The 12,314-nt window shown below is 37.4% G+C and overlaps 1 protein-coding gene across 5 annotated transcripts in view; it reads right to left on the bottom strand.

Moving 5' to 3' along the window:
- INPP4B (inositol polyphosphate-4-phosphatase type II B) overlaps window positions 1–12,314 on the bottom strand; it is an 825,365-nt gene that overhangs the window by 47,932 nt on the left and 765,119 nt on the right. For all 5 annotated transcript variants that reach the window (XM_070474820.1, XM_070474815.1, XM_070474816.1 and 2 more), the window contains 2 exons: window positions 6,922–7,034; window positions 3,354–3,508 (listed from right to left, as the gene is read on the bottom strand). In XM_070474820.1, coding sequence (XP_070330921.1) covers window positions 3,354–3,508; window positions 6,922–7,034 — 268 coding nt within the window. The remainder of the gene's footprint in view (window positions 1–3,353; window positions 3,509–6,921; window positions 7,035–12,314) is intronic.

Genomic DNA, 12,314 nt, shown 5'->3' with positions numbered 1-12,314 from the left:
ATGCATTCACATTAATATTTATATTGTTCTTCATTTATTCAGCCACTGTTTATTTCAATCTGGACCAGACTTCTCAGGTGGCACCAGTGGCAAAGAATCTACCTGCCAATACAGGAGACATAAGAGATGCCAACTAAGTTCCTCGGTTGGGACAATCCCCTGGAGGAGGAAGTAGCAACTCACTCCAGTATTCCTCCCTGAAGAATTCCATGGACAGTGGAGTCTGGCAGACTATAATCCATGGGTTGCAAACTGTCAGACGCGACTGAGCACATAGACACACACACACACACACACAGAACCAGACACTGTGCTCATTGCCAAGGTATTAATACGACAGTGAACGTGATAAGGTTGAAAGCAAAAAGTTTGTATTCTAGAACTAGAGTTTTCTCTTTAAATCTCAGATTTTGGTCAGATGACTCTGGTCTGGTACACAGTCTCAAATTTCTAAAAGTATGTAATTTTTATGACATATGATTTAAGTAATATTTTGAGTAACAGAAGTGAAGTAGTCAAATACATAACCAAATAATTTTAAGTGACAGCATTTTGTTTTACTTGGTATAAAGAAAATAACATTAAATATAACTAAGGCAAACAAGGTCTCACTGTACAGCACAGGAAAAAAATATAACTAAGGCATCTGTGTTTTAGTGGAAGCTCTAGTACTTTCTGAGTAGTCTCTGACAAAATACTCTACCGAGTTCTGTTTCTTTATTCTTACGGTAAAGCAGATTTGACTAAATTTCTAAGGTGATGCCTTAATCTCAAATTCTATGACTATTAGTAAGGGCATACAACAATATACATTAACATAAAATATTTATAAGAAACCTATCTAGACTAACTTTAATGAATGCAATCCACTCATAATTAGCATAGCATTTGTAAGCACATGTACATTTTCAAGGTGGTATTGAAATAGCTTATTTTCTTAAATAGATAAAACATTGCATGAGAAACCTTATTTATAAGGTTTTATATTAATATATGATATTGGAATCAAACCATATGTCATAATATATTCACAAAAATATACAAGGCTCATAATTGCCTAGACTTGATTGTCTCAGGAAGATCAAGACCCGTGATGTTTATTTTTCTAACAAATACCACACAGTGATTGTTCACAAGCATTGTTCTAATCATGTAACACATATCAGTTCATTTAATCCTTGAGACCTTCCTAAGAAGGGCTATTATTATTAGCATATTTGTTTTACATAAGGAGAAGACTGAGGTACCAACTTGCCTCGGGTAGTAAGGCAGGATAAGATTAACTTCCTCTTGGCTACTAAGTGGCACATGACCTCAGTTCAAACTCAGGACTGCTGGCTTCCAAGTCCCTTCCTCCCATCCACTCTGCCCTGTGGCCAGAGCTTATAAAGCTATGGGCTTGTAAGATGGTACCCAAAGAGGGAAAGTATGGAAGTTATTTAAGACAATAATATTTCTTATTTCCCTTAAACACACACACACAGACAAGTCCTCACACTCTCACACAGTACTCACATGTACAAAAACCCAAAGGATAAATGTGTCAGATTAGAAATTTACATATATATATACAGACACACACACATACACACACACACACACACACACACACACACACACACACACACACACACATATATATATATAAAACCACCAAAGTAGTGGAGATATGGAAGTCACAGTCTTCAGTATTTTGGGATTAAATTTCTAGTGCCTTACTTTAGGTCACAATCCAAAACTGAATCCCCGTAAATGTTATGTCACTAGCAAACATGCTGACGTATAATGTTAGTTCCTCCAGCCTGTATGCTTTACCAAAATATTTAGTTTTATATTTCAACATATGTATATGACAGATACATCCTTTATTTACCAGTTGGAAAAAATACCTTTCTAATTTAAGGGTCCTCTCTTACCTCTGCCTTAAATAAACAAGTAACAAATTCAACTTCCAAATTATTTTATGTTGGTTGACTCATTCCAGTCGGTCTCCGACCTGGAATAGCATGTGCCCTGCCCTCCACACTGGCATCTTTGTTCCATCCATAGTGATATTTGTACTTCTCAAATGCACAACAGAAGGTTTCATACTCAGATCCTGAATCTTCCCTATGAGTGCTGAGAGATAATTTTTGAAAAGAGTCTTTTCTAATAACCAAACGTGTGTGTATGGCTGAGATGCTCATGTCAGGCCTCAAAGACATCCTCATACATTTATCCAAAAATTATGGTAGAACTCCACTGAACAAAGAAAATGCCAAGAGACATGAAATGGGGTAAAAGAGAGGGCTTCAGAAACCTGTCAGAAAACATACAATACAGAAAGAGCACAGGCAAGCATCACCTCACCACGGAAAGACCACAGCCGTTAAAAGAAAAGTGAAGCTAATGACATGCCAGATAAGAAGCAGCCTTTTCAGTGCATCATATGACATTCCTTTTTGCACTCTGGGAGCCTGTCCCATGTTTCCTGTTGTGCTTTTGAGTCAGTCTTTGTAGGAAAGAGATAAGTTCACTAAAATTTCTAATTAACGTATGTCCTTGCTGATAGACCCTGGGAAAGAGGCACTTCTTCCTTCCCATTATGGCTTATATTTTAGATTTAATTACTGTAGAAATGAATCAGGAAACATGACTTCAGGCAGAACATTTTAAATGTCGGCAGAGTAATCATATTAATTCTCCATTTTAAAGGATCCATTATCCCATCTTTATGATGAGTGATGTGAAAATAATTTTTAGGAAAGAGGTTAAAGATGGGAAGACCCTATAAGCCATGGTAGGATGGCCCATTTGTTGCCATTTTTTGGATAGTTGATTTGTTTGGATAAAGCCTTAGTTTTATTTTATGTGTACACATAATGACTTGTACATAAAGGAACTGTACTCTTCAAGTGTTATATATGAAAGAACCTGAACCCTTCAACTTGGGTTTAAATCTGTTAATGAAATATATCCTCCATTCACATGATCAAAATCTGGCCACATTTTTTTATTGCCTAAAATGAACAGAGGAAATACTTAAAATTATTTTCTCTTTCATTTCATGAGCTCGAAGTCAAGGAAATGCAGTGAAGTTACTAAATGCTTGCTCCTCCAGTAAAATATGTATTATGGGGAAAAAAAAACCTTAAAATAACCATAAAAGAAAAAATAAGGTCTTACTGTACAGCACTTGGAACTATATTCAATATCCTGTGATAAACCATAATGGAAAAGAATATGAAATGAATATATATATATGTATAACTAAATAAGTTTGCTGTATAACAGAAATTAACACAATATTGTAAATCAACTACACTTCAATAAAAATTTTTTAAAAAGAAAGAAGTTGAAAACATGTGGGCTACCTTCTCATACAATCCAGTGCTCGGATAAAGAAGTCCTTGTGTAACTGATGCTCATCTCTCAGGATTGAGCACTGTTCAAGCGTCACAGACATCGATGTCCTGTCTTTGGCACTTTTACAACAGGTGAAACGAATGCCATTTAGTTTGCGACAAATCTGTAACAGACGTAGACATGGTTTCTTGTTTGTAGATTACTCTCAAGCGTCAGAGTCCTCTAAATACTCATAGTCTAAACTTACCAAATTTATGCTAATTTATGAGAGTCAACTGTTTCAATATGCCCTGTGGAATGGAAAAATAATACCTTTTCATTTCAAAAGTTGATGGAATAGATTTAATTTATTTAGCTCTTTGTACATGAGGTGAGGGGCTGTTGAAGGCATGTAAGATGGTAAATATTCCTCAGAGGCAGCGATGCTCTGAGAGGGTATCTAAGCTGCAGGGGCTAATGATAATAATCACAGCTCAGAAGTAACCTCTTATTAGTGAAGGGGGGGAAAAAACCTGTATTTCCTGGATAAGCCACTTGCTTTGAATCTTAAAGAGCTAATATCATCTCACATATGTTTGAAATAACCTTTGCTAATCTCTGTGGGATATTATGAGACTTTAAACATCTACATGGTGCCAAGTGCAGCAGATAAGGAAACCACTCATCAATGCGACTAACAAGAACTAGGACGCTCACAATGGCCACTGTTAATTGCATATCCACTGTGCACTGGTATAATGCTAATAAATTTCACATAGATCTGCTCTTCTAATTTAACTGCACATGAACCCTGGAGGAAAGCATGTTCATCTTATTTTACAGATGAGAAAACTGAACTTTAGATAGGTAAGATGGCTTATGCAAACAGAGCAGAGCCAAGGTGCTAACATCATTCTATCTAACAAGGACCAAGTCTTTAAATTCTGTCCCATTCTGCTTCTCTCTGTAACTCTTTTTTTCTTGTTATTCTGATGTAAGTCAGAAGAAGAATCTCTGAGTAGCAGTAATTTATGGGCTCATTGCCTTCTAGGTAACAGGTGAATCACTCCATTCTTTTTTCTTCCCTAGCCCTGGTAATGCTCTGATATGAGATACCAATCATCAACATAGCATCAACAATGTTAATCAACATGCACTTAAGAGACATTTAATGTGATGAAATACAGGTCTGCTTTATTATTTGCCATCAAGGAAGCCTTAACAGTTGCCTGCTTTGAAGAGAGGGTATAATAATACAGTTCATCAAGGGTTTTTACCATGATTTAAATATGACTAATACTTAGCTTTAGGATTTACAACTCCTTAATAGACCTTAGGTAAATACTTTCTCACCATCTTTAACGTGGCTAGAGAAATGTGAAAGCATAATTTCAACATATAATCTTTTTTCATCTAGAAAACTCTAATGCTTTTAAATAAACAGTATTTCAAAATTTTTCATATAAAATAAAAAAAGCTTTACTAAATTTATAATAACAGTATATAGACCTCAATGGTCACTTATGAGAGATGATCTTTTAAAAAGAGTGAATATTCTTTAAAATGCACTGTCACAATTATATGCAGCTATCCTATTAAGGATATTTCATGTGCCAAATTTAAAACAAAGAGAAAGCTTGGGCAATTCCTTCAAAGCAGACTGGTTGGGTCTTCATTTCTGTATTTAGAGCTAAATGAGCTTAATTTAACATTTAGTTTAACATTAGCTTAATTTAGTGTTTGGTATTTTTAAGTTCTCATTTTCAGCTTTAAAAATTCATTAAGATAAAATCAAATAGCTTTGCATTTTTAATTAGAATGTAAAACAGTAAAAAAGAAAAAGCAGTATTTCATTGTTTTAAAGAAGAAACAGAGACAAAAATAAAAATTTTTGTGGAAGATGTTGAAGGGAATTTCTATATTTCTTGAAGAGTAATACCAAGGTCCATGGTTTACAAAGAGGATACTGAAACTCATGTATCACTCTACAGACATGCTATTTATAGTTAAGCCAATATTCCTATAGAATGTCAAATTTGCACACTATGGGTGGTGTACATTTATCAAGGCAGGCAAACATTCATTCATTCAGTGGGAAGTTGTGAGTAAGCCATATTTGACTGGTATATACATTTCAAAAACATTTTCAGAAACATGTAGGATTTATGGGAAATTTCTTTATATGTACAAATAAGAAAACTACATGTACTAGGAAAAACATACATTTGTGGTTCTATGCATCCTTAATTTACCAATTTACATGACTGCACAATATGTATATAACGACATATGTATATGTTCCTAAGTTGTCAGATAGCCTTGGGAAATGGTCAAACTCCTTTTGTGCTATCATGTCATTAGAAATGTTGCAAAAGTAACTTATGACGTGTCTTTGTGAAATTTTTCTGAGAATTAGCAACCATAGTAGTCTTTGAAGATGTAAAGAGCAGACATGGGAGAAAGAACTATTAAAAACAACCTTCATGTAATGCAGGATGGTGCTAAATGGGACCAGTGTAAATGAGCTGCTCAAAAGCAATCTTTCATACTGTTACCTTTGATGCTCTTCCCTGGGGCTCCAAGAGGGCATGAAGGAAAACCGAAGCAGCTTTCCCTCTGCCTTGTTCCTGGTAAATTATTTTATATATACTCATGGTAAATTATCCATTCCTTTTTCCCAGAAGAGAGCACGCAATATTGGACTATAATTGAACCGTTTGCAGTAGGGGAAAGCCTTTGTTTTAGGTGCTATTGATAGAAAATGAATAGCACACAGGAGAAGATCTGTTACATTGAACTCCAAATTACATAAGCAGCCCTGTATATGCAGTAAGTACAAATATGGCATGCATCAAAAATATCTCCAAAGCATGTCCTTCCTGATGAAAAGATCCTTTCCTAGTGAAAGGATCTCTGGGCCTGAATGTTTAACAAAATTCATACGTTCATGTGAGCTATGCCTGAATGGTTGCCAGATAAGAGCTTAAAAATATAGGCATAATTTTCTGCCCCCTCAATCTTACAGAAACCTGGGGTGGGAAAGCAAGTCTGTCTTTGACCTTGAGGGTGCCATTAAATAAGAAAAGACCCTACAAAATATAGCTTATTACCCCAAGGGCCATCCATCAGTGATAAATTCTATGGCAATATCTAGTGAACAAGAGCATTTACAAGCTCATTAACAAAACACTATGTCCAGGAGCCCTACCGAGGCTGTGAGTCAGAGATCTGATAATCACATTCTGTTGAAACCATACTTCTCTAGGGCATCAGCTCAAGACCTTATTGAGATGGGCAATTGACATTGCAACACACAATATCAAGAAAATCAAAGACACTTGATTTTAACCTCAAAGTATCAAACACACCCTGAATTTATAAGAAAAGCCAATGAATAGGAATTTTTTCTTGTTGAACACATCTTCTATCTTGTGTTCTAGTCTACTGATAAGCTAGATGCCTAATCTCTTGGACGATGGAGAGTGACATCTGGTAACCCAAAGTGCAGAAGTTGGACTCCGCAGAGCAGATACCCAACATGCCTGCTGATTGATCATCATGGTGACAAGGAGTAATATTTAACAGGAGAGTGCCTACCGTTGCAGCCAGCCACATGATTTCTACATTCTTTCTCTTTTTGGCTTGGATATTTTGATGGAGATTTTCTAGTAATCCTTTTAAATCATTTTGTTCTTGAAAATGTGAAATGTCTGAAAAACAAGAAAGGAGGGGGAAAAGGAAATTTGTGTTAGAGTTAAGCTGCCCACAGTGTTTTTCTTAACATATTTGCAAATGCAACTTCCAGAACAACAAATGCCACTTTGGAGCAGAGAGTATTTGAGGATAATCATACCTGGTGGGCTGCAGGCCACGGGGTCGCAAAGACACGACTGAGTCACTTCACTTCACTTCATACTTCCTTACCTACTCATACTTCCGGTTTATTCTTTGCTTAGAAATATGCCTCAGTTTCCCTCAGTCCCTATTGTGTATAACTGGTCACATAACACTCACCAAGGAGGGAAAATTTTTAATGATGAGGGCTGCCTCACTTCAACGCAAGTATACGATGTGGATGAGGTGTGAGACACAACCTTCCATTTTTGGTGACCGAGCAGCTAGTCTGAATCACCAGATTATATCAAACTTAACATCTCAGACAGACGTGAAATTTGAAGTTCAGCCAAAACACATGAAACCAGTTTCTACATAGCAAGATTCCTCAACCTAGGCAATGCTGACATTTTGGACTGGCTAACATGTTATGGAGAGTGGGCCTATATTCTGTGTTGTGGGATGTTAAATTGCATTCTGACCTCTATCATTTAGAAGTCATTAGTACCCTTGCATTGTGATAATCAAAAATATCTTCAGACATTGCCAAATGTGCCTTGTAAAGTCTATCTTGGTTGAGAACAAGTGTTATTAAGGAGCAGAGGTGCGGGTAGAAAGAAGAACAATGCAAAAGGCAAAAGTTAATTATATGCAATAATTGAGGAAGGGAGCAGGAAGTGACTGACTGCTCAGATCTCTACATACTCATAACTAGAGCATGGGTAACCAATGGCATGTGGTTCATATTTAAACCTAAGGAAATGTACATTATGACACAGTGTCCCTGAGTCTCAGTGAGATAGGATTCAAGTTTAGAATATATAGATGGACACAAAAAGTCTAAGAGAATGGTTGGGTTAGCACCATACTACACTCTACCATGAAATATACAAGTTGAGGGATGAAGAACTCCTGAGAGCTATAACTCAGGCTAAAAGCAGAAGAAAATACATATGAACAATATGGACTATACACAGGTTATCTTGTTACATTGAAGAGATAGATATGTTCCTGAATCTGACCATATTAAAGATGACACAAATAAGCTTTACTTATAATTAAGCTTTGCACTTTACAAAATTTTACTAGACAGTCCTTTTATTAAAATAATATATCTAAGTAGTTCTTGACTTCAGCTCCAGAGAGTAGAGGAAATACTTCCTAATAAAATGTATTTGCAATTTATACCTACCAAGAGTGGAAATGGTTGGTGAAATGGAACTAAGCATTGAAAACAATTATATACCATCTTGAATTTCATGTCCACAAAACAGAAGAGGGTCAGGATAACCTAGATTCATATCCTGCTTTAGGGAGGTGAGATTCAAATTTTTAAATAAATATACGCATGATTCCACTTTATTAGTTCCTAAATGGGAAAACTGTCAAAAGTCAATTTTTTACTGTGTAACTATTCAGTTCAGTTCAGATCAGTCGCTCAGTCGTGTCCGACTCTTTGCGAACCCATGAACCACAGCACACCAGGCCTCCCTGTCTATCACTAACTCCCGGAATTTACTCAAACTCATGTCCATCGAGTTGGTGATGCTATCCAGCCATCTCATCCTCTGTTGTCCCCTTCTCCTCCTGCCCCCAATCCCTCTCAGCATCAGGGTCTTTTCCAATGAGTCAGCTCTCTGCATCAGGTGGGCAAAGGACTGGAGTTTCAGCTTCAGCATCAGTCCTTCCAATGAACACCCAGGACTGATCTTCCTTAGGATGGACTGGTTGGATCTCCTTGCAGTCCAAGGGACTCTCAAGAGTCTTCTCCAACACCACAGTTCAAAAGCATCAATTCTTCTGCACTCAGCTTTCTTTATAGTCCAACTCTCACATCCAGACATGACTACTGGGAAAACCATAGCCTTGACTAGACGAACCTTTGTTGGCAAAGTAATGTCTCTGCTTTTTAATATGCTGTCTAACTATATACGATTCCTTTTTTTTCTTTCCTAATTTTTTTGGCCACAATGTGTATATGGTATCTTAGTTCCCCAGCCAGGGATAGAACCCACACCCCATGCATGGGAAGCAAGGAGCCTTAATCACTGGTTGACCAGGGACGTCTCAATGATTCTGTCAAGAAAGAGAAACTTTCCCTAAAGACCTCGCACTGTTAGGTAGGAGACTCTGATACACACAGATTTGAACAGGACACAGCCTAAGGATAAAGGGGAGGAGGGATAATACAGAGGGCCTTGAAGAGAACTGCTGAGTCAGCTCAGGACTCCCTAGTTAATGGAAGACACTAAGGACAATAATGGTGCCTTCTAATTGATGCTTACAGTGCAGGAGGAGTAAGTCAGGTCTGCCATCACTGCTCTTAATGCTGATAAATGGCAAACAAAATAAAACCCCAATAATCCATAACTTAGAATAACAATCAGCAATTTTAAATGATGAAAAGGGTGTATCATTGACTTAGAAAGTACCCTTGACATTGTTGAAAGGAAAAACTGGTCATATTAAAAAATGAATTTATTTATATAACATTGTGTGTGTGTGCATGAATTTATTTGTGTACCACGGCGTGTGTGCACATGCTTGCCTCTCTATGAAATTGCAGGCAGAACAAGACATCTGTTTAGATACTAACAGTGTTCATCTTTGGGTTGTGAGACTTAGGGTGATTTTTCAACTGCCTTTTAAAATATATATTTATATTATATTGAAATATAATTGACTAATAATGTGTTAGTTTCAGGTGTAAAGCAAAGTGACTCAGTTATACCTAAACAAGTACCTATTCCTTCTCAAATTCTTTTCCAGTTTAGGCTGTTACATAATATTGAGCAGAGTTCCCTGTGCTAAACAGTAGATTCTTGTTGGTCATCTATTTTAAATATAGCAGTGTGCACATGTCAATCCCAAACTCCCAATCTATCCCTCACTCAACTGCTTTTTTATGTCATTTGAGACACTTACAATAAATATGCTTTGCTTTAAAATAGTAGTTATTTTAAAAGCAAGGGAGAACAGAGTACACATGTATAAGGAAAGGGGAAAAAACCCCAAATTCTCATAATACAAAGACCTGACCTCCAAGTCTCCAAGGTCAGCAGGGTGCGACAGATTTTTAAACCATTATTAACTGCAGTCAAGTGTATGTGGTCATGGGCTATGACACAAGACAGTAAAATAATATTAGGGGTGGAAGAAAAGGAGTGGCCAATTCAGTGAAGAATAGTTGGATCTGGAAGGGTTTCTAGCAAAGGTAATGCTTTGTGTCTACTGAGAGCATTTTATGCTGAGAGAGAAGTGTCAGCAAAGGCGTAGACCTGTGAGACGATAGTGCAGAAATAGGAAACGTGGGAGTTCACCACGTCCTTCGGGAGCATGATCTCAGAAGCAAGAATTGTGAAGAGTTTTGCTACTACTCTGAGATATCTGAGCTTCCTCCTTAAAAAATGGGAGCACTTGGTGAATTTTAAATATGGACATAACCATATTTGAGAGGTCCCTGAGACACTTTCCGAAATCACCTGGTATAAATGACTTTCAAACATTTTTGAAAGCAATACCAAAGAATTTTACTTCATATAATTCTCCAGCTAGGCACATGTTTATTCCTTTGTAACAAACATTTTATGAAATCTATTTACCCTTGGACTTCACTGATTACTCAGATGGTAAAGAATCTGCCTGCAATGCAGGAGACCCAAGCTTGATCCCTGGGTTGGGAAGATCCCCTGGAGAAGGGAATGGATACTCACTCCAATATTCTTGCCTGGGAAATCCCATGGACAGAGGAGCCTGGTGAGCTACAGTCCATGGGTAGCAAAGAGTCAGACAGGACTGAGTGACTAACACTTTTATAATCACATTCCATGTTATTTTCTTTTGAATGTTGGCCCCAACCCACCAAACTGATTTAACATCTATAGGGTCAACATAAAAAAAAGCTAGCAAAGCATGGATTTAAGGCAATCCTATATTCAAGATGTTTAGGTGACTGTTTCATAAAGTTCAGAGTCATAGGAGACAAGTCAAAAACCCAGGGCCCCAGTATTGTGCCAATAATTTTCCTCCAAACTGTGTTAGTGTCTTCACAGTTAGCTGGTGGTATAAAAAAGCAATTCCAGTATTAATACAATAAACCAGCTTCTATAGAATTCTGAGAATCCAGAACAAAGCATAATAACTTTTCAAAATGATTTAGTTTCATAGTTGATGTGAAGATTTTTAAATCAGCCACTTTAAACAGACTACAAGATTCCTAAAATAAGTCAAACAAATGGCCATCCTTTGCTCATTTCTACCACAGAAGGACGGTGCTTTCAGATACATAGAAATGATGTTCCATAGAAATTTCACTCCTTCTCCTTATGGCATGCTTTTTAGAAGGAAGACATTTGATGATCTTAAATTTTTCAAGCCACTGTTTCTATTTCTGAAAGATAAAACTTGCTTTATTCAGAGCACACCCCTATCAGTCCATCACTTTGATTACGGCCAATTTTTTTTAACCTGACACAAATCCTGCAGGCCCAGGAATTCCAGTCTGGTTCTAGAAACATGCAAAGTTAGTAATGACTAGATAGGTGAGATTTCAAAATATAATGATAGATCCTGAAACAGCAACTGAAAATCCTGCTATACGTGGAACGTGGATTGGTTTTGTTACTGAACCAACTGGGGTCTGCTCACCCACTTGTAGGGAAGCTAATCCACTGACTCTGAGTTGAGGTGAAGGTAAGTGCTGTGTTTACTGTGGGGCACCAAGCAAGGAGTCCTGGACGGCTAGTGCTCAAAAAGCCTCAACTCCCTAGCTGACCTCAGCAAAGCATTTTTAAAGGCAAAATGAGGGAGTGGCATCCCAGGGTATGTGATCAGCTTGTGCACATTTCTCTGATTGATGGTGACCTAACAGGGCAGTGTCACAGGGGTGACACATCATACCTTAGGCGTCAATAGGTCTAGGGGTTACATGCTCACGGTAGTCAGTAATTGATTTCTTCCATTTGGTGGGGGCTTTAGTATTTGTAATACAACTCAGAAATGTGCATCAGATACTGTGTTCTGAGTACTTGGGAGAGGAACTACAGCAGAGTGTCTAGGGGAGGGCTGTGTCCCGTGAAGGCCTCATATGGAGTATCCTGCTCAGTTACGGTTTTAGACCTAGAATGAGTTTCCTCCAATGTAAATACAGCTGATAA

Source organism: Odocoileus virginianus, chromosome 12 (genome assembly GCF_023699985.2).
Source record: "Odocoileus virginianus isolate 20LAN1187 ecotype Illinois chromosome 12, Ovbor_1.2, whole genome shotgun sequence".
In the NCBI taxonomy this organism is placed as follows: Eukaryota; Metazoa; Chordata; class Mammalia; order Artiodactyla; family Cervidae; genus Odocoileus; species Odocoileus virginianus.
The sequence above is the reverse complement of the archived record's forward strand: the minus strand, read 5'-3'. Positions and strand labels throughout refer to the sequence as shown.